The sequence below is a fragment of the Scophthalmus maximus genome, chromosome 8, assembly GCF_022379125.1.
Source record: "Scophthalmus maximus strain ysfricsl-2021 chromosome 8, ASM2237912v1, whole genome shotgun sequence".
Classification (NCBI taxonomy): domain Eukaryota; kingdom Metazoa; phylum Chordata; class Actinopteri; order Pleuronectiformes; family Scophthalmidae; genus Scophthalmus; species Scophthalmus maximus.
This window is the reverse complement of record NC_061522.1, coordinates 3,345,636-3,373,346: the sequence shown is the minus strand read 5'-3', so window position 1 is coordinate 3,373,346 and position 27,711 is coordinate 3,345,636. Positions and strand designations below refer to the sequence as shown.

The following is a 27,711-nucleotide window of genomic DNA, read 5'->3' as shown; positions in this document are numbered from 1 at the left end:
GTAATACGCTGCTGAAACAAATAACATATGTGGTGTGGTTTTTTTGGGTGGGGGGCGATCTCATTAGTTCAGTGCTCATACATTCCTACTGAGTTCTATGAGTGTGTGTTTCTTTGCATGTTTAAATGTATGTATGATGTATATCCCAACGCCTATACAACAGATATGACGGCTGGCATGGATCGCATACAGCAGGATAACAGTATCAAATATTTAAAGCCAGATATTAATTGGAATTTGAAAGTTATAAAACATTCTCTTGATTACATTTAGAGCGCTTAGATCTCTCTCTCTCTCACACACACACACACACACACACACACACACACACACACACACACACACACACACACACACACCGCTCCAAAACAGCAACAACTTTGCTGACATCTAGTGTTATAAGAATTAATCACAAAATGTAATTTCACATTGGAAGTGGGTCCCTGCACCTTATTTCACTTATTAACCCCCCGGGACTAATTCCAAAAGACATCAGCTGTTATCGACTATAAAAAGACGCGTGCGTGCGTGCGTGCGTGCGTGCGTGCGTGCGTGCGTGCGTGCGTGTGTTTCTGAGTAATGCTTTTGATTTGGAATGTGTTCTTCCTTCTTCTTCTTCTTTGAGTGAGATAAGAAGTGAGGGTAAAGAATGTCAGCACACACGGCGAGGGAAGAGCTGCTGACATTGACCAAATAGATAGGGGAGGAGAAAGATAATCACCTGAACACAAAGCCAATGGACAAATTGAGTCCAGCAATAACTGCACTTTGTTAATACGGGTCAAAGTAAATGCATCATTATAGATTTTTTTTCTTGCTCGTTCTCAGTGCGACAAGTACAGTAAGGCTGGAAGACGTTCCACGCTGCCTGTTCATGGTATTTACACTAAGGATGAGACGCTCCGGAGGAGGTGTGACTGTTGAATTGAGAACGTGTGAATACAACAGCAGCTCTGTACGAATGAAAAAACAAAAACATTTGAGAAATGCTTCTTAATTGTTTAAGAAAAACAAGAGGGGCCCTCCCTTTGCTGTACCTGTCCAACACATGCACGTCTGATTGTTCATCACAAGAAGGGCGAGTTCGAGCATCCTGTTCTCCGTGGACACACCCACGTCTGATCGAGGAGAAGTTTGTTTCTCACGAGCGCACGCTGCTCGTGTTAAAATATGGCCCGTGTGGCAGGTACTGGCACTTCACAGAAGTCCGTGTATATATGTAAATGATAGTTTGATGATGTGCCGTGTTCATCACAATAGACAGAAGTTTAAAGGGTCAGTTTGTCCGAATAACACGCAAACCTGGATTCTGTTCACAGTGCTCTGTAAATTATTATAGTCTCCGTAACATTCATTTTTCTATAATTAAACTTGCTTTTGCTTTTACAAATGTCATTGTTGTAGTAGCGCTAAAGTGCCCAATAGAGTGACAAAAACAAGAGGGAGTTCCCTATTGGCTGCCCTTCACATGGGGGAAAAAACTATTGAGTGCCCTCTAGGGGGGGGGGGGGGGGGCCCTTTCATGCAATCAATTCTGACGATGTGCCCAATAGAGCAAGAGAATTTATAACGTGTCTTAATGAGTGCCCTTCTAGTGGAGAAAACGTGATGCAGTGCCCTGTATGGTGGCCTTCCAATGGAAAAGGGTGCCGTTATGAAGTACACCTGAATTGCCGACCCCTACACGACAGTGCCCCAAAGGGTGCCCTTTCCAGTAGAGAAAATGGAATGCAGTGCCGTGTGCGGTTCTCCTACAGGTGAGAAAAACATGATTTCAATTTTTTGGCGCTTCGCACAGCCCATGTTGTGCAGTCGGTGCCCTTTTTGTTTTCATCTTTTCGCCCCCCTGCCCCTCAAAAAGCCTGAGTCCGCCACTGGTATCTACATCCATATCAACGCAATACAGCCCATTCAATGAACCCAAAATGAACGCGCCCTCCTCCTCTGTCTGGAACTTATTTTTTGTTGTGGAACTTTCGCTTCCTGTTTGTTGCCTGTTTCCGCACCGTTGCGCATGGCTGCACTGCGCAGCGTCGCAGCCGCAGTCGCAGTCAGTCAGTGAGTCGGAGAGTCAGTGAGTCGGAGAGTCAGTGCAGCTGAGCTGTGTGTGGATGTCAAGTCTCCGCCAACTGCTCTCCACTTCACGTCACGTCACTTCACTTCATCCTCTCTGAGCCCCGTGCGTCTGGAGCGGTCATCTGCGCTGCGCGTAAAACACACGATGCCGCCGCCGCAGCAGCTCCGGGACGAGAGGTGAGTGTGACTGATGGACTGGATCACGTCAGAGGAACTTCCACATCTGAGTACACGCAGCACTTTTAATGCTCTTACAACTGGAAATGAAAAAAAAAAAACAGGCACTTTAACTTGTTTTTGAAATATGTTTGCAGATGTTTGGTGGTGGCGGTGTATTTATAGTTTATAGTATTTATAAGTTATGGAAATATGCTTTTAATGAATCAAAAAAATCTTTTAAATATGCCTAACCCCAAATTGTGTGTTTAAAGAAAAATATTGTTGTTATTATGTCACGACTGATTCACTGAAGAGAGTGAAATTTGATTTCCAGCAGCTCTACACTAATAAATAAATACAACTATAGAGACGTTAAACTGATGGAAGTTTGAATTTGGTGTTTAACTATAAAAAAAATTAAAATATATTCATACAACCATGTTATGTTTGTGTTACTCAGTGACTTCGACCAGCTGCCGCACAACATCCCCATCAGTGCCACCATCGCCGACATCGAGGAGAAGAAAGGCTTCATCGACTACTTTGTGCGTTTAAAAAAAAAAATCCACCACAAACTTTTTTTTTACTGAGTTTACATAAAAATGTAATTTATTACTCGTGCCGTTTCTGTCTCTCCACCAGAGATTTGTGATGGAGGTGAAGACCAGAGGGGGGAGTAAGTATCTGATCTACCGGAGGTACAGTGAGTTCTTCAACCTGCACCAGGTCCTCGAGTCCAAATACTCCCCCGAGGACGGAGAGAAACCTGCTCCCAACACCTGCATCCTGCCCTCTCTCCCAGGTGTGTGTGTGTGTGTGTGTGTGTGTGTGTGTGTGTGTGTGTGTGTCTGTAACTGATAATTTCAGCGGCATGCAGGCGCACGCACACACACACACACACACACACACACACACGTTACAATAATCAACCCAGTGTCAGGTTTCACATTGTTCAAATACTGAAAATATGTTTTTTTCTTTCGTTGAACTGAGTTCATTTTAAAAAAAAGATCAGAAAAACGGTCTGAAAGTCTAGAGGAACCTGGATCAAACCCAGTAATGTGATGGCGTCATGCTGCGTGTGCGTTGACCAATCAACTTCATGAAATGCCACTTCCTCTTCTCATTTAAATTGTCGTGGGCAGGCCTGCGGGTAACAAGACTCCTCCACCAAGTCACACCCTTGCATAACTTAGTGACATTATCTGGGTGAACTCCAGTTAATGTCACTTAGCAGGTGGTTGTTGTCATGACTGATGTAACCTATTTTTACAAGGTCATTTTTTAAGTGTCTACTGTAATTGGTTCAGCTCACACGTCGCCATTGCAAACAATAGACTGTATATATAAAAATGGACGTGGTCCCCGGGCGCGGAAAATGAAGCCAATGCGCAAGTGCCTGAAGTCTGTGTTCTCTGGAATCACCAGCAGGGGGCGACTCCTCTGGTCGTTTCTATAGAAGTCGATGAGAAAACGACATTAACTACTTCTCACTTTTGGTTCAATCTCTAGTTTTAATTTTGTGAACTGTAGTCTCATATAGACCACAAAGCACCGTAGTGTGGATACAGTGTGATTGACAGCTAGTACCGTAGCCGCCTCAGACAGACCACACCCCCAATTCTACATCATGCTGCAAAAAATCTAAGATGGCGCTGTGCGAAACTCGAGGCTTCAGAACGGCAGCTCCCAAACCAACAGTTACATGACGGTGGGTCGCCACTTGTAGTCAACACAGAAGATAATGCAGCAAATTATTGTTATTTCTGTCGAATGAGCACTACGACAACAAAGAGGTTGACAAGAAAAGAAAAATTGACAGCGTAGAAAAGTAGAAAAGCTTCCTTGCACCATTACGGTGATCGCCTTCGTTGCAAAATGGCGTTTGACGACAGTTGGTTTCAAGCGAATCATTTTTTGTTGACTGTTTCTTTCATATCTCTCTCTTTGTTTTTAAAAGTCCTATCGCGTTAATCATTTAGATCCTTTACCCTGATGAAAATGTGTTTTGTTTTTTTTAGCTGGTACCTTAGTGGGTTACACCGCTGACTTTGGTACAGAAGGTCAGGGTTTGATCCCAGGTCGTCCCAGTGTGGGCCCTTAGGCGAGGCCCCTAATGCCACACTACCTGCCTCCATTAATTGTAAGTCCCTTTGGACGACATCGCGTGATGTAATGTTTTGTTCAGTGACAGTAGAGGTGAGTCAGCAGGGCCAACGACACCGGATCTGCTGCGTCGCCACTCTGCTGCAAAACTCTTCCTCGCTGCATCGTTTCTGCCGCGTCACCTCCGTATCCTTCACCTTCAAACGCAAACTCACTCTGCTCCGCTTCATGCATATAGAGAGGAACAGCTGGCTGCAGTTCTCCCCCCGCGGCAGGAAGAACTGAAACTCATCTGAACACGTTGCGTTGTGGTAAAAGCATCTGGATCCACCTCACGTGTCGGACGTTGATTTGATACTCTCCCCCTGCTGTTTCAGAGTATTCAGGCATGATGGCTGTGTCGGATGATTAAAAAACAAAAACATTTACAGTTGTAGATGAAAATAAGTTTGATAGTATAATTACTGTTGGAGCTCTGACAAGCCACAAGGGAATTGCGGCAGCATATTTTTGGGGAAGCTTGAGAAATAAGAATGCGTTGCTGGTCGGTGAGATATTATACATCCGAGTATTTATTGAAATTGATTTACAATTGTTGAAGTTACTCTTGTTAAGTATAATGAGTAATTGTTAACATCTTTACAAATCTCCTTCTATTGAACTCATCTCTCTCTTGGTCAAAGCATTTCGCTAAAAAAAAAAGTAACATCACGTTAAATGACCAAGTGTCAGCCCACCGTTACGTCACCCCTTGGTTTGTGAACTGCCGATTTGAAGCCTCGAGTTTAGCATGTTGGCCAGCGCCATCTTGTTTCAAAAAACCCCCGAGAAGTAACCATATTTGGAGAAGCGGCACATCCACCCACATCTGCGACCTGCCCCCATTGGACGGTACGAGCTGTTATACACGCCACAATGCATTCGGTGCTTTATCGTCTATTTCACACTAAATCATGGCATTATACAAAAAGGAACATCATGCTGTATTGAAGAAGACTTGGAATTAGCGATGGAACCATAAACTCCTCAGGAAAATGTTTACTCACGTAATAAAGTTGAGTCATTTTGTCATTGACTTCTATAGAAAAACAACCAGCTGAGTCGCCCTCTGCTGGGCATTCGAGAGAATACAGGTTTCAGGCACTTCCTCATTGACTTCACTTCTTCCATTTTTATATACAGTCTATTCTTATTGAATATAGTGATTGAACTCTGGGTCGCACTCGGTCACCGATGACTGATGGAGCTACAGGGACGTCTAAGGATTGAAGGTACGACAATTCACAGGCAGCGCTGCCATTTCTGCTCAAGTAAAAAAAGAAAACACCGAACCATACACGCTATTTCAAACACTGACACCAGCGGGTAATGCGTTTTTCACTTCTTGCTGCTTTACTAAAGCCACTGGGAACCGCAGTGTGGTATAAAATCGCAGGCCGACAAGGAGTCGAGTTGCATAAAGGACGAGAAAGTGACAGAATGAAGAAACACAAGCGGCAGCGGCAGCGGCAGTCAGAGCATGTCTGGACGTTTAATGGTCCGAGGTCCGGGGAATAGAAGCCATTGGCCCAATGCGAGTGAGCCAAGTTGTTAAAGAAGATGAAGAGGTGGGAGGAAGCTTCTGGTGGACCGGCCACTATCAAACAGTCACCTAGAGCAGTAGCTCGTCAGGGCCTGAAGAGTAGCACATCTGAGAACACGCTCCAGTCGGAGACTCTGTTGATACGCTTCACCCAGTAATTGTACAACAGTTTGTCGGTCGGCATCGGAGTAGATTCTTTTATTTAGAGTTTCCTTCTCATGGCGCGTTCACGACGGACACGTCGCAAACTATTCACGCCGGTAGATTGCATACCGAGTCAATGCAGAGACGCGACTAGACGCAGATTTTTTCGCGCCACTGACTTCAGGAGACGCAAACGGCGCGAGGAGGGCGATGTGAAATTCACGTCAGTCGACCGAGTTGAAATATTTGAACTCGTGTGAGCAGAATATTTGTGTGTTGCGCTGACGCGAAAGCCAATTAGCTTTAAGACCCTCCCTCTGAACACTGGTTAGGACAGACGTCCTGTCGTCGTATCAGGAATTGAGGATAACTATTGTCGCTGTGTGTGGGAAGCCCGACACGAGTTGCTATTTGTATCGCGCCCGGGCGAAGTAGGAGAGGGCTCGGCAGGAAGTGAGCATTCCTGTTTGCGTTATTCGCCAGAATGACACCAATTAGCCCAAATAACAGCGACCAAACTCCGATAGCACAGCGTCCGGAGTCTGCAGACTGTGATCTTGTAGATGAGGATCAAGTATAAGGCACTTACAAGATGTTCCCTTGACAGCATATTCAGGCCTCAGCCATTGGCTGTGCTGATGCTGTGTGTGTGTGTGTGTGTGTGTGTGTGTGTGTGTGTTTGTCCTCTTGTCCTCGTCTGCTCAGCAGCTCCGGTTTGATTCTGCAGCTCATTGTTTTCCCATAAGTCCGTCTGTCTGGGAGCCGCCGTCTGCGTCCGTATCGATTATCAGAGGCGGGAAACCGACATCTGCACCAACAAGAGCCCCGGCGGCTTTGAACGGGCGGCTCGGAGCATTGATTTGGGGCAGATGAGGACGGAGCGAGAGTGTGTTGATGTGCGGTCGGTGTCATGTTGTGGGGACCTTAAATCTGTTCTGTTTGCACAGTCACATTACGGGGACTCGTCTTTTCCTTATGGGAACGAAACGGAAGATCCCGTAACGTAAATCATTACATTTGTAGTAGTTATGGTTTAGGTTAGAGAAAGTCTTTTAGGAAATGAATACGAGTCAATGTTATGCCCTCGCAAGTCAAGCCGCACTTTCATCACACCGACATATTCTAAATTGTGAACATTGTTTAACAACTGAAACATGATATTTGGTTACATTTTGAACGCCACATTTATTAGTCACATACTGGTTCTCTGCAGTAGAAACTCAGTCATCTGTGATGGGTCATGTTACGGATACAGAATAAAAACTTTAATTTCGTTTTTTATTGTTAAATCCAAACTAAAAATGCATTTACTTGATGAATTTGTAAATATGGGCTATAGAAATTAATTTTGATTGATTGATTGATTGATAGATCAATTGACTTAAATTTACACAACGTTATGCTGAGGATGCTAACTGTCTCTTGGACTAACAAGAAGAAGAAAACATCCCAACATACATGTCTAAAGAGTGATCTATGCACAGCTGTGATTTGAGCTAACAGCGCTAACATGCTAATGCTCAGCCGATCCAGTGTTTATCACCTCAGCGGCGCGCGTCCGTATGCTAGCATTTGTTAATCAGCACGAAACGGGGGGCTGATGGAAAATATTTTCGGTATTTGAAGTATGCGGACAAAAAAACAGGAACAATGGACAATGGTGTCAAATGTAGACCAGCTGGTGGCGCTTGACGGGCAGTTATTAAATGTCGTGCCAACCCATCTCGTTGGGTGTCACTCACTGATCGGCTGGTGGCTCTGGAAGAACAGTCGGGGAGAGTCACGCGATTCTGTAGGCGTCAGACTCGGGGAAACGTGAAGATCTGTACCAAAGATTCCGTGGCACAGACAGTTGTCCAGATATATTTCAGTCTGGGCTAAAGTGATGGAGCGACCAGCCGACAGATTGCCATCCCTTAAATCAGCCAATTAGCACTTAGCAAATCTGTGCCCCCCGTTTAAGTAGAATCTCAAGGGACTTTCTTTTTCCTGAGCCTCTTTGGTCGGGATCCATCAACCCCGCGTTGGGGAACCAGAGGAACGAAAATCTCCGGTGCTTCGGTCTTCTAGAGTTACACTTTCAAAGACGCCCCGTCGGCCTCGTCTCGGCGGTGCACCTGCGGTGTTGCTCGCGGCGGGAGCTGTGCCAGAGCTGGACCCCATCCGGCCCAATACAACAAGGCTCCTGCTGTTCTCTGATCTGTCTTTTTTTCATTTTACCCTGTTCCTCGGCTCCCGTCTGCCCTGCCCCGAGTGTGCCTTCCTCCCGTTTGAAGTCTGTTTGCTGTGTGTGTGTGTGTGTGTGCGTGTGTGTGTGTGTGTGTCAGGCCGAGGGTGAGGGTTCGTACGATTTTCTTATTCTTGGCAGTTGCTCAGATCAGCGGCTGAGCGAGGGGGGGGGGGGGGCGGCGTTTCTGCCATGGAGAGTGTGATTTGCAGAACTCGCAGAAGTGCTTTTTGAAAGTGAAAGTGAGGTCAAGATGAAATGTGTAGTAAAGTGTCAAAATGAATCTGGAATGGCAGAAGAAGGGCTTATGTCATAAAGCACACCAATGGATTTACTTAAAATCTTCCGGTATCACTAATACCACATTTGTTCATGTAATTCTCTTTGTCCTCGTTGTCGGAATCATAGATATTGATATTACTTTCAGTCACATATTTACTGTGCGACAATATTCCGACGTATAACAGAGCAACACCCTCCTCATTGTGAAATGAACATATGGATTTTTCATTGGATATTTTGCTGCAACAGTTAATCGATTAGTAAATTAATCGCCAATTACTTTGATAATCGATTAATCGCTTCAAGTAGATTTTATGAAGAGTTGTGAATATTTTCTGGTTTCTTTGCTCCTCTGTGACAGGAAACTAAATATCTTTGGTGTGTGGACGGAACAAAAACGTCCCCTTGAGGTTCTTGTGAAATACGGATCTACATTTTTCACCATTTTATGAACCAAACAACTAATCGATTAATCAAGAAAAATAACCGTCAGATTAATCGAAAATGCAAATAATCGTTAGCTGCGGCCCCTAGATTTGAGCCCGTTTTCTCCCGTTGTCACTTTGCTATTTTTGGCAAAGTTCTACTTCTTCTCTCCGAACTCTGATTTGCCGTCTGCCACCGATGAGTTTGCCGGATAATATTAGATCGGATGGGTTTTAATTGCACTGCCACATCTCATCAGGACGAGAAGGGGAATGAGACAAGACGTGTGGGGGGCGGGGACGGGGAGGGGGGGGGCAGGAGCAGGACAAAAGATAATAATAATGAAAAGGGATTTTTTTTTTTGATTAATGAGTAATATCTTTGTTTCTTTTCTTTTTTCTTTTTCACCAATCTGTTTCTCTGTGTCCTTGGATTTCACCCGAACATCGTCTGGGGGCTCAATCCATTGCACATCGTACAGTAGGGAACAGAAATAGAAAGAACAAAAACAACCTGTGCGCGACGAGATTCGAGGTCGGGAAGGACACGTGTTCGGCGAGGCTAGCGAGCGACTCAAATCGGGTGAACCTGCGTCTGCCGGCGATTGACTGAGCGATCGGAGCCCAGGGTGAGCGAGATGAGAGGAAGTGAGGGCGAGAGAGTGCATCGTGGCCGTGGGGTCGTTAAGGCGCCGCCAAATTAGATTCAACGGCGGCGCTTGGACGAGCCTCGCATGGATTGCGGCGGGGCCGCGGGCCCTGATTTGGAGGATGAATTTTTTAGATATTAAGGATGAAGGGGTGATAATTCAAGAAAGATGCGTCTTGCCAATAAGTTATCGCACTGTTTTTGTAGACATTGGAACACCAAGGGCCAGATGCAAAACTATAAGTTTGTATGCGCACAAATACACACACACACACTCTATTTTAACAAAAAAGTTGTTCGTCTGGATCTTTTCTTCTGGCTCATGTCTGTCAAAGATTAGATCTTTTTTTTTTATACTCTGCTGTTGGTTGTTATGGATTACTTGAAGGGTTTAGGCCCCGAAATACATTTCTGATGTGCGGCTACGTTACGAAGCACCCAGAGGCCCTCGGGTCGTCTCCGTACGGGTCTGCTCTCTGTCCCCAGAGTCAAAACCGATCCCGGAGAAGCTACGATCCGTTTTTTTTTTTTAAATGTTATGCTCCACGTATCTGGAACAAGCGCCCAGAGAACCGCAGGTCGGCTGCAGCTCTTTGTTCTTCTAAGTCGAGGCTGAACACCTCCCTGTTTGCCACAGGCCTTTTATGAGCACAAATACGTATTACTTTGACTGTTTCTCTTTTATTTCGTAGGGTTTTATTTGTTCATTTACAGTATTCTCTTAGTTTTCCATTCAGCTCTCTTTGATGTCTTTCTAAATGCTTATTTCCTTTGTCCCGTTCTTTTTGCTGCACTTTACTTTGCAGAGTGCCTCACCATTAAAAACCCTACTGAAAGATGACATGGACTCTGGGAAAAGACTAAAGCTAATTAAGTTCATCGATGAATCAAGTAGTAATCGATTAGTAAATGAATCGCCAACTATTTTGATAATCGATTGATCGGTTCGAGCAGTGATTTAGGTCTTGGTTACATATGCGACCCCCCGCTCTCAGACTCTCTTGTGATTATCGGCCCTCAGGAAAGGTCTTCATCGGCAACAAGCAGGAGATCGCCGAGAGCCGAATCCCCGGGCTCAACACGTACATGAAGGTATAGTCGCATTTCTTTTCTTTCTTTCTTTTTTTACGCACACACGGTGTTTTCAGTTTGCACACACACACACACACACACACACACGCACACACGTTGGCACGCTCCTGTGTCTCCCGCGCAGTGCGGCCGAGGCCTACAACTCGGTGGGCCGAGCGATGCAGTAGGTGGATGAGCGGCCGACTCGGTGTATTTCAGCGGTATGGTTTTTCCGCCGATGGAGCTCAACGCGTAGGCGTCGCTGCTCCCTCCCTCCCTCCCTCCCTCCCTGTGCTCTGCCCTGTGCCCACATCACGTCTGACTGACTGCAGTCGCTGCGACTTTTGACATGTTTCAGCGTTCGCTCCACCATCAGGTTCTCTTTCTCCCACTCACTCGCTCCTCTCTTCTGCTCTTCCTTTTCTTCCTTTCTCCTCGCCGCAACCTACGTGGTTTTCACTTTGCCACACTCTCTCTCTCTCTCTCTCTCTCTCTCTCTCTCACGCCTTGCACTTGTAATCTTTCTTTCTGTCTCTTTCCGTCCGCTCCTTCCGTCACATCTCCCACCACCCTACTTGTCCTTCTCCTCTTCCATCAAACTCCCCCTCTTGTCTCTCAGCGTACCTCTCTATCCGTCCGCTCTCAGCCCCTTCATCTCCACTTCATCTCTATCTTTCACGCCATCCGTTTCTGCCCCATCCCTCCCCTCCGTCCTCTCTTGTGACCCAACCACTCCGTCTTCTTCTCTGCCCAGAGGTTGCTGGGTCTGCCAACATGGTTCCTGCTCGACGAGGCTCTCAGGATGTTTTTCTACCAGACGGAGCGGGACAGCCAGCATCAACCGCTGGCCCTCAGGCGCCTCCGTCCACCTACCCGCAAAGTGTAAGACCCCCCCCCCCCCTCAGAGCCTCCTGAACTATTTTGAGGTTGAATACATGAGTTATGAGTTCCCTTTTCATCTGTATTCATAACTTTTACGTAGTAAGCTACCGTGTGTGCATGGTTTTTTTTAAATCAGAAGAGGCAACACTTCAAAATCGTCCAAAGTGTTCGAGGGTTTCGAAGGCGACGGCGGCGGCGGCGAATTGGGTTCAAGGTTGAAGTACCTGCGGTTAATGAAGAAGGGGCTCGGCTGTTTGTTTGGTGCCTCAGATTGATTTGCATAAATCCCAACTCGTCTATTCGTGCGACGCTTCAACGAACTCCCTCCACTCGTTTGAAGATTCATATCTGCGAATTTAATCAGCAAGATTATAAAGTAACCCACTGTAACTGACAGTTCGTCAATATCGCTGTTTATTCCCGCCCATGGAATAAAATATATCGCTGGACAAAAAATAATCATTCTCGTTGAGGACGTGTTTAAAACGTGCCAATTTTTTATAGAGATAAATCATAAGCAGCACTAAAAAAGAAACATCTCAGCCCCGGAATGACAGATGTCGGGCCAGAGTTTTCTATATTAATGCATTATATCTTAGTTATTGTTAATAAGTCAGTTGCACGTCGCCCATATTTCTATTCAAGTGAAGTTGATCCAGAGATACGGCGGCTCACAGTGTGACGTGTTTGTCGTTCGTGGTAAAAAACAGAATATATGAAAAACACGGAGCGAGACATAAATATTTCATGGCCAATCAAAACGAGCCTGTCCCTAAGTTATGATGCCGCCTTTGGCGAAAGTCATCATCAATCTCCTCCTCGCAGCTCCACGTCGCCACATCATAAAAAAGGATGGACGTTATGAAGCCTAGGAGCAACGGAGGTGAGGATACACAGAGTTAAGATCGGACAAAAATCCATAGAGGCTTATTATCCTTTTCTCTACGGTCTACTTCCTCTTTCACAACGGTCATTCAGGCCGTCTGATTGGCCCGTTATCCCCGCGGTCGGGTTGACAGTAGCAGGAGATGTGGTAAACGGGGGACTCTCCCAACAGGAAGTGATGACAAAAGGGCCGACTCTCGTTACTTCCTCTGCCTCCGGCATCTGACTTTATCTTTATTTAGACGGACACAGTGTGTTCGGACGGCACGGGGATCTGTGGTGGTTCCTCTTTTTGGATGCCCGCTGCTTCCTTTGATTCGCTAATTGTGTTGTTTTTTCGTAAAAACGCCCGCGACGGGTCAAGTGGTGGAGTGGCCGAACCGACTCACGTCAACTGCAACTCCTGTTGCTTCACAAGATGATGCATCCTGTTGTCGTGTACACCTGCACACAGTGTTCGCCTGTACGTGACTCTTTGTCTTTGTCCCTTTAGGAAGCCGCTCAAACCGAAGATGGACCTGTTCTCCTCCCCGAGGGCAGAGGTGTGTGTGTGTGTGTGTGTGTGTGTGTGTGTGTGTGTGTGGTTAAGCTTTTCTTGTTCTTGTTGTTGCTGTTGTCGTTGTTGTTGCGCAGGTTACAATCTCCACGGAGAAACAACAGCCTCTCATGTCAAACAACCCCGAGAAACACCATGTGATCCTGTCACACCGACACACACACACACACACACACACACACACACACACCGACACACACCCCTTCCTGCCCAAACCGCTGCATTACTACTGCCTGACGTGTCAAATCGATGAGGATGGTTTCAGGTGTCTGTGCGTGTTTTCCCCTCTTCCCTCTTGTCCGTGACTCCGTTGACCTCATCAACAGTTCCCGCCTCGCCTCGGTTCACTTCCTTTTTTTAATTTCTGTATCCATCTCTCCTTTCGTTTTAGCCCCCCCCCCAAACAACCCTTAAGTTTGCCCTTCTCTCTCCTCTCGCCTCCCTCCGCCTCTGTTCAAGGTCGTGACCGTCTCTCGTCCCTCTCTGTTCTTCTTCACATCCGCTCATTTTCATTCCGTTCACACTGTCGCCACTCGGACGCCATAACACAGGGAATGAGACACCGTTTACATTCTGCGGTCGTTTTGTAAAAAGCCGTGCTTTAGTGCTTTTTCTAGCTGATGTGCTTCAGGTCCAGGTGACGGTAAGGTCAAGGGTTAGAGTTGCAATGACCTTCCTGTTGAACTCTCCAAGGGAGGCAAGAAGGGCTTTTCATCTCAGCGCGAACGTTTGCGCTTTTGCACTGTTACACTTGTGAGGAAGTCTGGTCGACATGGTGCGTTCCCTCATCCTCATTTAACCCCGGCATCAAATCTCAAACTGCCCTACTGAAGAAGTGGGCGGCGGCCAAAACGTCCTCGCCAAAAAAGACAAGAGCACAAACATGCCCACACGCATCATGAATGTCTATTTATATCATAAAACCAATGCCGTGCCGTGCAGCGGCTGCGTGTGCTGTAAGAACGGTTGTCCGGGAGTAATGATGTGGATTAGTACAATCTGCTGTTGACGACCACTGCGGTGCTGTGGAATTTTTTTTAGAATAGAAAACGCTATGTACATCCAGTGCGTTTGCCATTTTATAGACCGAACGGTTAACCGATTACGCGGAAAAGCAATCGGCAGATTAATCTATCTATGATTAATGTTATGAAAATAATTTGCTGCCCTAATGCGTAGTATCCTGCTTTGGGTAGAAAGTGAAGTTTGAAGGGATTCCAATAACGCAGAAGTGACTTGATGAACTGATTTTTACAGTGTGTGTGTGCGCGTTTGCGCGTGTGCGTGTGCGTGTGTGTGATGCACCTTTGCCCAGTATTTAAGTGCTTTTGTTCCCAGCGAGAACAAGGTGTAATATATTGTAAGTACATGTCTGCAGGTGATGTGTGTGTGTGTGTGTGTGTGTGTGTGTGTGTGTGTGTGTGTGTTGCTCTCTGCGGCTCTTGAACTCATCAAGTGTTCATCACTCTTCCTCACCTTGCGCCGTGCAGAGAACCGACACACTGTTCTCCTCACTTCACGGGTCTTTTATCGCCAAACTCGTGGCAGCAGCAACTCCGTTTTCCCTCCTCCCTCTCTCCCTCCTCCTCCCTCTCTCCCACACAGAAGCATCGGTTCGCTCTACACTCTACTAGACCTGCCAGCCTACTCAACACTTATTTTAGCTCCCTCTCTTTTTTTCTCTGTGTGTGTGGGGGGGGGGGGTGAATGCGTGGTCCTCCGTGTTACTGCGTACGACCTGCTGCGTGTTTTTCTTTTCACCGGCGCAGGCAAGTGGCTGTTAAACTCCGTCCTAACGATGATCAATGGCCGCCCTGAGCCTGACGGATGGGAGGAGGGCGCGGGCGTTGGTCAACCGTAGTGCTGAGCGTGCAGGCGACAGTGTCTGTTCACGCCATGCAACACTGTCATTCCACTCGGCTCGGTGTCAGCTCAGGCTCAGCCACCGCCACCGCGGTGTGATGAGTGACTGTTGACTCCCGCAGTATGAGCCTCAAACAAGGTGAATGGGACGAGGCTGCTCTCAGAGCACACGAGCGTTTAATGATGCACAAGCCCGACGGGCAGGTCGTCTAATTTGAAGAAGAAGAAGAACAAGAACAAGAAGAGGAAGGAAAAAGAAATTGGGGGTAACAAAGGCAAAGAAGCAGGGAAGAAACTTTTTAAAGATGAGAAAAGAGGAAGACAGTCAAAGAGACGGTTAGTGCGACGGCGCATTAGGGTCATTGTAGGGTTAAATGGGGAGCGGGGTGATATTCAGAGGATAATAACTCTTTTAAATTGTAAATTACAAGAAAAAAATCTTGGATAATGTCTGAGATTAAAGTGGTAAATTTAATTTTGAAAAGTCGGAGGAGTAGTGTTTTGCTCTTCAAGGAACTACTGCTAAGTCTGCGGTGGGCGACCTGATCAAATTTTACTTTGCAGTCTGATTCAGCAATAAGGAATTACTCCTGATTTTAGCCCAGACATATCAACATACATAAATGTACGACTTTAATCTTGAGTTTTGTCTTGAAATATTACCCCCCCCTCCCCCCCGGTCAGGAAGATGTTCACTTTATAAACTGAAACTGTGCCGAATGTAATTGAATATGTAACCTTAAAGTGATGCAACTGATTTGTTTCTCTCAGTGAAACAATTACACAGACTCCATTACTCCAGCAGCAGCCGACATTAACCCATTAAACTCCCTCTGCGCTGCCTGTCAGTCATCAAGCGGCAATTAAAAGTGGAGCATCAGGAAACACGAGAGACAGTTATTTTCAGAATGAGAGTTCATTTTGGACTTCTGTCACGCGTCGGAAACTTTTTTCAAAAGTATGGTACAGTGATGTTGCTCCGTGTCTCCGCTCCACCGTCAGTCGTAAATACTGTATCTGTACCGTGGGGAACATTTTACATCCTATCAAGGGATTTTTTTATAACATCGTTCGAGGGCCAAACTAAACTATTGGACAGTGGGGTCCAAAAGTTTGAGACTGATCATTGGTCACTGTATATCGCACTAATGTCTTAAATGTGATCTCTGGGACCGCTTCTCTGTGGTGAGGCGTCTGATGTCAGATGGTAGTGGTGATGATGATGATGATGATGATGGTGATGATGACGACGACGATGCTACATGCCACTTGTTTTCCAGGTTTCGGTGAGTCAGTCTTGGGCTAGTGGCAACCCACCGTGACCGCCGTTTTAAAGCCTCGAGTTTAGTATTGCAAACAGCGCCATCTTGTGTTTTTGGGGGGGGAACAAGACGTCCACTGCACACCCACATACCCCTGCAATCATGCACCGATTGGAAAGTTCTAGCTGTCAATCACGGTCTAGCCATGCTCCAATATGGTGATTCCAGAGAATACAGGCTTCAGGCACTTCCACATTGGCCTCACTTTTCGGTGATATATATATTTATATACAGTCTATGGTCTTGAGTCAGTTCTGAGAAGAACTGCTCACAGCAGCACTGTGGGTTAATCGTCCCAAATGTAAAAATCAGTTTATAGAACCTCGAAGAGATGGAGGCTGCTGTGAGGAGCGCTGAGCTCATGGCTGCTTTGCAGCCCAATGACTTAGAATCGACGTGTTTTAGGTTTTCAGGCACGTCAGCTGCTTCCGAAGAGAATTGACTGTGTCCGAGATCATTCGTCCAGTTTAGCTGCAAATGTAGTGACACTTGAGATTGACCACGACCATCCCCTACGTCAACAAAGAACTAGTCATGTCTTGTATGGCGCAACATTCTGCATCTACTTTTCTCGCCAGGGAGATTGTCTGATGCATGCGAGCGACAACGTAATTGTTGTCACAGAAACTCTTTTCTGGGAATATGGGGATTTCTGAGTTGCTTTTTTTGTATTCATGAATTTGTCTCATGGGCCGGATCAAGACATCTCGCAAGGCCACATACTGCATAAGCCCCAGAGGCCGGAGGTCCTCCACATCTGCTCTAAGCCGATTATGTTTTAAAGAACTGTGCTCCGTCAGCAGGTTTTGGAGTTCGTCCGATCCCTCGTTTATTAAACAAACCAATTGGTGCATCTTGAAATTTTGAATTCCAAAGAATAATCTGCATTTTATTGCTTTCATCCGGTTTAGCATACGCAGTGTCTATTATGTCCACGATTTAAAAGCAGGTTTGGACATTGGATAATGATCATTCATGCAGAAAATTGGACTTGCTTATGCTCCTGTTGTAACCGGCACAGAATATATACATATATAAATATATGCAGAACCTCTGCAACCCGTGCTCATTCCTAGATACGTAAACGCGTGATGATCCTTCACCCAAGGCTTTCTAGGAAGTGGGCCATCGCTTTTATTAAACGTCAGGGAACGATAGAGGGAAGAAAACATGTTTTAATTTTCATCTCCTCCTCCCTGTTGCCAGACTAATGAGCTGAAGGTTTAACAAGCTCATTAAGGCGGGGTCGGGCGCACGTCTAATTGTACCAGAAGATTGCTCCTGTGGCCTGGACGAACCCAAGGGTCGTATGGCTACATTTAGAGCCCCGATCTCCACCGGGGCACCCGAGGTTCAACAGCACCAAATACTTGCCCTGGATATAAACTGCAGTGTAAAAAGTGAGGAGGAGACAGAAGGATCTTATTCTAGAATCCCAGAATCTAGGAGGCACATTACAGAAGAGATGTGTTAGTAAGCAATCTGTGGCTGCATTGCATTCTGGTCTGTTCGTGCTGCTGTGTGTGGAAAATCAGGTGTCTGCTTTCCGGTATAGATTTCATCCTGCATGAGTGTTGAGTCATATTTCAAAAATGATGAATCATAGAAATTTGGACCCCTTGTCTTTGGTTCATAGTGGTGGTCAGGGGTGGAGCACCAAATTCGGGGTCCCTACACATAAGCATTCTCTGTGGGCCCCCCAGAAATATGATGCTTATTAATTTATGATACTGTGTGTGTAACTAGCTAACTCCTACTGTATTCAGGTAGTACAAGTTAGCTAGCTAGCTAGCAATAGCAGCTGTGTCGATCTCAGCTAGGTAGCTACCAGCTAGCTGTCGTAGTTGGAGTTTGCTAATAGCTAGTCACCTTTCTTTTGAAAGAAATTGATTAAGAGTTGTTTTTCCCTTGTATTGTTGTTTCTCTCTTTTCTCTTCTGGGACCCAGACTTTACTTTCTTGAGGGACGACGTTACGAAGTCACTGGTCAGTAGATCAGCTGACAGATTATCGCGCTGAGTCGTGATAGGCGGACTAAACCCTTTTGCGCCTTTTGAAAAGGGGTGAGAACCTCAGAGAAACTCCACTGTTTTTTGAAATACATAGTTCCGTCTCTCAACCAATGTATTCAGCCATTTTTTTTATTAAATGGAGTTATGACACTAATTACGTAGAAAGCGCTAATTAAAAAACAAAACATGTTTTAATTCCAGGCTTTCCACTCTGTGTTTGCCTATTTGACAAATGTTTATGTACTCTATTGATCCTTTTAGGTAATATCTCCATGGTTGAATGCAGTTATTGTGAGTCGCTTTGGTAAAAAAGCGTCTATTAACTTAATGTAATGCAAAATATGCTTCTCTTTCAATCAGAAATACATGTCAGGCTAAACTCAAACTCAAACTCAGATTTTGTTGACCAGTCTCGTATGGCGATGGACTTCTTTGAATTGGTCAGTAAGTGTATTTGTGTCTATTCACCGTCAACCGTGCAGTACTTCTGTTTCGTCAAGTGGACACACCAACACACAAATTCTCTTTTTTTGCAGAGCTTTTTTTCTTCTTCTCTTCTTCAGTGTTTCACTTTCACTTCACTTTTTTTTCCGGGTCTGGTGAAAAAAGTAGTACCCCCCTAAAAGTGCTGATGAACCCATCGCCTCTATGCAGCTGTTCCATTATCTAAAACTTTCTTGCCTACAGAACTGACCTGACGGAGTTCAGTCATCACGTCTACGGATTTTATGAGTCGGCTAAACCGTTTGTGGAGACGGCCAGACAAATTCAACGTAAGAAACGGATCGCAGTACAGACATATGGAGAAGGACAAGTCCAAGGGGAAAGGGATGAAGACGGCGCAGAATGATGGCGGTGAGGAGATGGAGCGAGCGAGGGAGGCGGAGATGGATGGAGGTGTAGAGAAAAGGAGGGGATTGCTTTGTCACATCATATTGGGGTGTCCGCGCTGGAAGATGATAGCTTATCGCGTCTTAACACATTTTCACATCATCTGTAAATCACAGCCGGCGGCGTGTCGGCGCGATAATAAGACATCTTGTGGAATAATGCATTGGAAATAACAGCCTGGAATTCAGTGTGTGTGTGTGTGTGTGTGTGTGTGTGTGTGTGTGTGTGTGTGTGTGTATATCTATCTATCGTCAGGGTCAGGGTAATCTCAGTGGATTGTTAAACCAGCCAGCTCCCTCACTCCCCAGCTTCATTAATCTGTCTCATTTTCTTTGGACACACATACACTCACACACACTCACACACACACACACACTTGTACACGCAGCCATTCATTTGCCCTACGGTCACATCCTTACCTGAACACATACTTTAAAGGTGTAATTCTTAATATTTTCAAATATCTCAAACCCCCATTTTTTGATCCTGTCTGTCTGTAGCATTTTTGTTTTCCAAAATTTTTATTTATTTATTTAAAAAACATTTTGTGCCTTAGACACCTGAGATGCTTTACTTCTGGTTTCTGACACTTCTGTTTTCTTCTGGTGTGTTCGCTGCCCCCAGTGGTTGATGCACATCATTACGATTGATAGCACTGCTCTGCTGATTGAGAATGAACCACAAAACCAGGCTTTTTTATGGAATTGGTTCGATTGGCTTTGCAGGTATTCGGCCCTGAACCACAAAACAAGAATTGGACCTGATGATGGCGCTATGGAGGAAGAGTCAGCCGCTCACCAACGAGGTTTCACGTCGTCTTGAGCGCGACGTAAATCTTTTCACCGAATGTCGTGCAGCAATCCAGCAAATTATTGTTGGGAATTTTTACTCAGGGGCACAAAAGTTGACCTCGTGGAGGCGCGGGAGGAAAAATCCGGGGCGATCACAAATCAAAGTATGATATGAAGATATCAGAAACATTACTGCAGCTCTAAGAGTGTCGTACCTCTTCTCACACTCGTGATGATGGCGGTGACCTGTCAGACCTCTGCACCTCTGTTAACTTTCGCTTTTTTTCCCCTTTCTTTCTCTCCTCCTCCTCCCCCTCCCACTCTCCCTCCTCCTCCTCCTCCTCCTCTCCCTCCCCCTCTTCTTCACCTCCCTCCCACTGCTTTAACCGCTCGCTTCTTTTTTTGTTGGGCTAAACTCGTCCAACTCTCTTACGGTTTCATCATCTCTCGTGATTGCTCTCCGTCTGCGGTTCTCTCTCTCTCTCTCTCTCTCTCTCTCTTCCTTTCTTTCTTTCTCCCCGTCTTTCTTGGTGTGTTTATCGAACCGTATGTTCAATGAGTGTGTCTCTCCACAGGCGAACGCGATCGGGTTTAAAGCATCGACAATGATTCTAAACTGAGCTTCTACTTCACGTACTAATTCAACTGTGGCGGACTTCTTTTATTCCAGACGCACTAATGCTAACTGGGACTGCTGAGCATGCAGCCTACACACACACACACACACACACACACACACACACACACACACACACACACACGGCAGCGGGTGTCTCCTCAGGCTGTTTCACTTTTGCAAACTGCTCACACATGCTTTTTACTTCATCCCACACACTCACTTTCTCTCACTTTCACTCGCTCTCAATCCCTCACACACACACACACACACGCACACACACTCTTACTCAAATGCACAAATACTAAGTACCACACACACTGCGCCGTGCGAAAGGTAATAGTCCCGCAACGCAATCCACCCCGGCGTCCGAGACATTGACATCATTGGTCAAACAAGCGATGAGCAGCTTTTCTTCTCACACCTGTGAGGACTTGCATTTTCTTCCTGTTTCTTGTCACTGCCGGGTGAATATCTTTGGACTCTGGGGCGACTGGCTAGACAAAACATAAAAGAAGCACCCGACCTCGGTTCTTGGCATATGTCACTTTTTCTTCAGGCCTTTCGATAATCCCTCCCCCAAAGAAATCAACCGCGAATGATAAAATGACAGTGATCATCCGTCGCAGCCTCGTCTCCAACGCAAACACCTTCACACCGATTTCCTCGATAATATTCAATACCGTCACATGTCGCGAACAAGTACGGTCTCTGGACACGGAAGAACACGTGAAATGATCGCTTCATCCTCCCGTTTCCCGCTTTCTCCGTCTCTCCCTCCCACACACACACACACACACACACACACACACACACACAGGTCTTCTTACACTCCAAACATCACTCTGTCTTGTCTTTCCCCTCAAACACCTGTACTTCATTTCTTCTCAAGCATCACGTCTCTCTCGGACTTTTTCCTCCGACGCTGCAAGAACTCGCGTTATTCTCCATCAGCAAAAAAAAGAGAGAACTGAAGGTGTGTGGAGTCTTACCTGTCCGCTCTCACCGTCTCTTCTGTCTCTGTGTCGAGTGTGTCCGTCTCTCTGCTCTCTCTCCTCTCTCCTCTCACTGACTTGTGTGTGTGTGTGTGTGTGTGTGTGTGTGTGTGTGCGTGTGCGTGCGTGCGTCTCCCAGGCGATGTTTGACTTTCGCGGCAACGGCAAGGCGGAGTTGAACCTGAAGAGGGGAGAGGTGATCTTCCTGCTGCGACGAGTCAACGCCGACTGGCTGGAGGTAAGAGCGGCGGAGGAGAGAGTGAGATTGAGTGAGGGAGGGAGGAGAGAGAGAGAGAGAGAGAGAGAGAGAGAGGGGGGGGGGGGCAGGGAAAGATGGATGGAGAGCGAGAGTGAGGGATGGGAAAGATACTGAAGAGGTGGAGGGGGAGAGGAGACATGAGAGAATAGAAGAGGGAAAAAAAGAGAAAGAGAAAGTGAGGAGGCATCTTGATCAGGGCGATGGACGGGAGGCAGGGATGAGATGGAGAGAGAGAGAAAAACGGAGGAGGATAGAGGAAAGTGATGGAGGAGAAGACAGGGAAATGGCGAGGGATGGAGAGGGAAGAGGGGAGAGAAAGAAAGAGGGGGGGGGAGTAAGAGGAAGAGAGGGGAAGATCCCAGAGGGAGGGGGGAGAAACATTTAATTGTAGAGTGAATGAAAAGAATCATTTAAGGAGAATAAGAGGAGAGATTTTGCTGCCGCCTCCTCATCATCTCCTCACGAGGACGGACAAAAGTATACGAGGCGAAGGGATCTTAGGTCCGGTTCATAGTTGCTGCATATGAGGGTCTGCAGGAGGAACATTTTATCATCTTGTCCGCAGCATCGTGCTCACGATTTCCCGAGAGACGAACTGGAGCGTCCCCCGCGAGCCGACGCCAGTGCGCTTACATGCAGTTCAAAGAGGCGATACCCCGGCTTCTCGAACGCCATGTAGACACCTGGCGTTCTCACACAGACCTGGATAACTCCTTCAGTAACCGGGGGGGATTCGTGCATCCATCCATCCATCCATCCATCCATCCATCGTCTACCGCTTTATCCATTTAATGGTCGCAGGGGGGGCTGGAGCCGATCGCAGCTGACATTGGGCGAGAGGCGACAGGTCGCCGGCCTATCACAGGGCCACATACAGAGACAAACAACCATTCACTCTCACATTCACACCTACGGTCAATTTAGAGTCTCCAATGAACCTGACCCCATTCTGCATGTCTTTGGACTGTGGGAGGAAGCTGGAGAACCCGGAGAGAACCCACGCATACACGGGGAGAACGTGCAAACTCCACACAGAAAGGCCCTGGTTGGTGTGACCCAGAACCTTCTTGCCGTGAGGCGAAAGTGCCAACCACTCGTGCATGTGCACGCCTTAACCAACCGGTGGTAAACTCGGGTTACGCGTCGGCGCACACGCTCCGTAGGTTCTCACTCAGTTTCACCCCCTGCATAGCAACAGACCAGTGCCATGTACTCGTAGTGTCACCGGTGTGATTGGAGGCGTCCCGCTCCAGTTTCCATTACAGGAACAATTACTTAATGAGCAAAATGACCTGATTACACACTCGCAAGTGTCACGTGTGAGTCGCCGGCCGTCCAGAAATGGGATGTGGGACGTTTTTAATTAGCTGCTCAACGTTTTTTTTTTTTTTAAACGCAACACCGGAACACGCTGAGGGCGCCAGCAAACAGAAATGTCGTAGAAAGGGAAAAAAAACCCAACAACCCCTGCTTTGTCACATAGTTACTTAAAGAGAGGTCGCGGGTAAAAAAAAAAAACATGTTTCATGAAAATGTGTGAGGCGTTCGAGATGGAGCGCGTGTGAGAGAGAGAAGAGCCGCGAGTGGGTGAGTGGGAGAGAGAGAGAGACGAGGTGGATGCTGATGTGGTGGGAGAGAGGGAGATGGTGGAGGAGGAGGAGGATGCACTTATCCTGCCCCTGGCTTTCCAGATACAGATCCTAGAAACCACCACGGGGAGAGAGAAAGAGCGATAATCTATTTATTCTTATGCAACGCCGCGAACGCTCTCCTGTTCTTTGGGGCACCTTCTCATTTTGCACGGTTGTCGGTGGCCAATGCGACGCTTGGAACGCAGAAGTTGACCGAGTTGCCTCCGATTCGGTGGAGAAGAAAGACGCAGCGGCCGCGGGTTGGAGGGGGTGGGGGAAATAAACCTGACAAATCCAGCTGGCGGACTGGTGCATCAAGGTGAACGTTTCCAACACGCCAGAGTGGCGAGGGATCGCGTTCGCCCTTTTCTCCCTTCTCCATCGGCTGGTGTTCGAACCGATTTCCAAATCCCCCCCCCAACATTCTCTGGCCCTTTCGTCCCCCAGGTCTTGATTTACAGTATCATTACTGCTACATTAATCGGTTTTCCACGTGGTGCCTTCGAGGTTGCGGCACGAGATGATTCAAAACGCCTGAATGTTTTATAAACTCGCGCAAATCACACCGCCCGTAGCCGGATGCTTTATGAGCTGGTGTCTGCGCGTGTTTGTGCACACGGACACCTGGAGTGCAGTAAAAAGAGGCCGTATAGTTGTGCTGAGCGGCGGTAACGTCGGCGGCGTGTTATGAAGAGGCTAATTAGTTCAGGGGAAAACTCGTCTCCGGGCGAACCTGCGCCGCTGCTTTTTTCTTGCGTTTTCCTCTCCTTTGACTCGACTCCTCGTCGGCGCCTCGCCACCCTGGGACTCCAACCACACTCCTTCTCCTCTCCCCTCCCCTACAGGGCACCGTGAACAATCAGACGGGCATTTTCCCAGAATCCTTCGTGAAGATCATCAAGCCTCTCGCCGAGAGCGAGTCGGAACTGGAAGGCGGAGCGCGCACCTACAGCTGCCTGCGCTGCTTCCTGCTCACGCCGTCCGGAGTCGACACCAGGTCTGTTGAGGAGGGGGACGGGTTCACCGACCATATGGAACCACAAAGTTTTGTAATGTGGAAATTACATTTTCAGATAGATATGTCCAGGCGCGGCCCGTTCATATGGGCAGGCACAAAAAAACATCATCCATCCCAAAACCTAGTTCCTCCTCATAAACTGTTGTTCCACGTTAATACATCATACATTGATTATAGTGTCAACATTTTTTTGATTTCTGAAAGTTAAAGGGGCAGTTAGCTGTTGCATCTGTGTGCACGCCGAAGGCTCTGTGGATCGAAAACAAGAAAAGATAAACAGTTGCGGACCGAAAAACACCACAATGCGAGTACGGTACAATTTCTTCAAAATCGCTTACTGCCCCCGTTAAAATAGTCATTTCAGTGAGTCAGTCGCACAATATCGGTAGCAGGACACCTCTACGGAAGAGCATTAGCGCCAGGCTTAAGGAAAAAAATGAGAGGAGGAAGATATTTTTATAATCTTGCATTTCGAGAATGAAGTCGAAAATTGTGACCCGGGGGCACTTTTCAGCAGCACCACACAACCGGACGTCGATGTTTCGCTAGCCAGTTTGCTAAGCGAGCGCTCGCTGCTAGCCAAGTTGGAAAGTTGCGATATTATTATCGACAGGCTGAATCTGGAAGAAACGACGCGGTGACAACGGGTGAACGTCGACGTGCGTCCTGACACGGTGACGTTAGATTTGCAAACAAACGTCGATGAGTTTTGAGAGGCGCGCAGTTAGCGAAGCTAGCGAAGCTAGCGCAGCTTCGCTAACGTTAGTTAACGTGGATGTGTGACAGCTGAACTGGAACCACAACACGGACGTTTAGGGCTATTTTTTGACTTTATTCTCGACATTTCGACTTTATTCTCAAATGTTAGATACATTTTTAAAAAAATCTTCCCCCGCATTTTTTCTTCTTATGCCTGGCCCTGACACTCTTCCGTAGAACTCAGCGATTTTTAATCATATCACCTAGTGGTCAAAGATAGGAACTGCAATGAGCGCCGATAGAGGCTCGTTGGGGCAGGAAGGAGTCGTCCTGCGAGTTCATAGTCTCCCTGCAGAAATAGCAATGTTGTGCTTAACTCAAGTTTTTATTGAGTGTCATACTCAAACCCCTCGTTTCCCATCTGGTCGTTACACCTTCCGAGGGAGAATATGTCAGTTGTGTAAGAAGCTTTGAAATAATTGCCTAACCTCCAAATGGCAGCGCAATTTCTTTTTTGTTCTTCTTTTCTTTTTTGTTTTTGTTTCCAGTGCTTTAAGGAGATGATTGTGTGTTTCTTTGTACAGAGACGTGTGTGTGCAAGAGGATCTCACCATCCAGCCGACGTACAAGGACTTGCTGTCTCGCATGAGGTAGGTCCACTCTCGTCACGGACAGTTTTCTTCACACTTCTTTTCACCTTCTTCCAATTATTTTGTTTTTTCTACTTAAGCTGAAACAAAGGAGATGATGGACAGTGTGTGTGTGTGTGTGTGTTGGTTTTATGTCTTATTATTTTTATTGCGTTTGTGCCCATGTGGGAAACAATGATGCAACCTCGCACACCGTGCGTGAATTACGGCACCTTCCAAATAAATGTGATAATGGAATACTGAGCTGACATGTCTGATGAGAGGCTGAGGTGAAGTCGGGGCGGAGGAGGATGTGGCAATTACAGAACAACAGAAAAAGTCTTGTTCCTTACATCGACGACGGTGACCAATTGCTGGCGGCCGACCTCCAACCTCTGCTTTGTAAAAGCACTTGTGAAGCGTTTTATTAAAGCCATTTCCCCCCCAAGAGATGACGAATCACAAATTTGACCTGTTGTGTTCTCGTGTATATCCGGTTGATGAACTAATGTGATTGTTGAGTCACTGACTCCATATTTCGCGTGCGACGTTGCCGGCAAATTTCCAGATGAGATAAGTAGACGTTCCATTAAGTCACCAACGTGCGCCCGAAGGCTGTTGGGCAGAACCTGCAAATTGCCAATTGGCAATCATCACTGCTCATCAAATTGGTTCCCGCGGGACCTCCGACTCCCCCCCCCCTTACTGAACCACCATCACCGAATGCTCATGGTCATTACACTATCATACCTGTTCTTCTTTTTCCTCTCTCATTCTCCCTCTCCTTCCAATCGCTCATTATCTGGCAATTTAGATAGGTGAGCACTGGGATGATGAGTCCTCCCCGTTCATAATCAGTTCTTTTCGGGGGCCGCTTATCTGCTCATTATTGTTTTTTTTTTCTTCTTTTCTTCCTGCGTTCAGGCCTATTGTGCCCCGGAGTGGGATGGATGAGACCCTGGTCCTGAGTTTTTTAATATGGCTTTATTACTGATAGAAGTGAAGGGGAGACTGATGAGATGGAGGGAGGAGGAGGAGGAGGAGATAGTGAAGAGGGGAGAGAGGATTGTTTTGTATGAAACAAGGAGGAGGAAATGAGAGTGTATCAACAACACATGCTGCTAAAAATCTAGTAAATTTGATAAATTGTCAGATCATCAATACATCTCTTTAACTTTTGATTATTATTGATTTTGTTTCTTGTCGCGATCATCATTGCTAAGTTTGAAACTCTTCCATCCCGGTACCGTACGATCCTTTTGGTCTGAATCCGAGTCGGACCGCTGTGATGTCATTCAGACACTCGGTCGGGCGAAAAGGGAAACACGTCTTGAGGCTGAAAGTGTGTCTCTCTCCTCCGTGTCCCTCTCCCAGGAACGTCTTCAAAGAGGACGATGTTGCCCTGAACTACCGCGACCCCGAGGGCGACCTCGTGCGCATCCTGGATGACGAGGACGTCCTGCTGATGATCAAGGAGAGCAGAGGTCAGCAGGGCAAAGTCGACAGACCCGTCAATCAGTTTCCGTGGGAGCTGCATGTGACCCTGGCCTGGGATTTTTCCGTTTACAACACCAAGGCCTGAGGGGGAAGAGCTGAGTTCACGGGGGAAGCGGGGAAACTACTGCGCGTTCCGAAAAAAAGGAAGGCGACGACCTCGACGCCGCTTGGCAGAGCTCCTGGTCGATACATTTCAACTAATTTAATAACTTTTTTTTTCCAGATTTGTTTGTCAGTTCATGTATAATTGAGAACACTGGAGGTGTTGCGTAATATATCAGCCTCAGGGCGAATAAAAGAAAACACCTCATACGAAACATTTGCAGATGTGAAGAACAGCGGGAGAAAATACAAAATGTTATGTGAAAAGAAGAAAAACAACCTCTGTGCTGAATTGTGAAGCTTCTACTTTTTCTCAAATTAATAAAGCGCTGTTTACGTCTTA

General features: G+C 46.7%; 2 protein-coding genes across 3 annotated transcripts in view; one reads left to right on the top strand and one right to left on the bottom strand.

Annotated features, from left to right (window-relative positions):
* The window catches only part of pvalb7 (parvalbumin 7), a 30,887-nt gene extending 9,101 nt beyond the window's left edge, over positions 1-21,786 (bottom strand). Inside the window, exon 1 of the mRNA XM_035636474.2 lies at positions 21,531-21,786. The gene's annotated coding sequence lies outside the window, so the exon portion shown is untranslated. The remainder of the gene's footprint in view (positions 1-21,530) is intronic.
* Positions 1,574-27,711, top strand: ncf4 (neutrophil cytosolic factor 4). Of its 2 annotated transcripts, XM_035636472.2 has the most exons (10): positions 1,592-2,253; positions 2,696-2,780; positions 2,878-3,037; positions 10,672-10,742; positions 11,476-11,603; positions 12,982-13,030; positions 21,673-21,771; positions 24,269-24,420; positions 25,725-25,790; positions 27,144-27,711. In XM_035636472.2, the coding sequence occupies exons 1-10, from the start codon at positions 2,222-2,224 to the stop codon at positions 27,349-27,351; spliced, it is 1,050 nt and encodes a 349-aa protein (XP_035492365.1). In that variant the 5' UTR covers positions 1,592-2,221; the 3' UTR covers positions 27,352-27,711. The 2 variants fall into 2 exon arrangements, with proteins under 2 accessions (XP_035492366.1, XP_035492365.1); XM_035636473.2 differs by lacking the exons at positions 11,476-11,603; positions 12,982-13,030 and having other exon boundaries at positions 1,574-2,253.

Coding starts and splice junctions, on each gene's coding strand:
- ncf4 (XM_035636472.2), top strand. CDS start 2,222: ATGCCGCCGCCGCAGCAGCTCCGGGACGAGAG. Junction 13,031..21,672: donor TCTCCTCCCCGAGGGCAGAG/GTGTGTGTGTGT, acceptor TGCGTCTCCCAG/GCGATGTTTGACTTTCGCGG. Junction 21,772..24,268: donor TCAACGCCGACTGGCTGGAG/GTAAGAGCGGCG, acceptor CCTCCCCTACAG/GGCACCGTGAACAATCAGAC.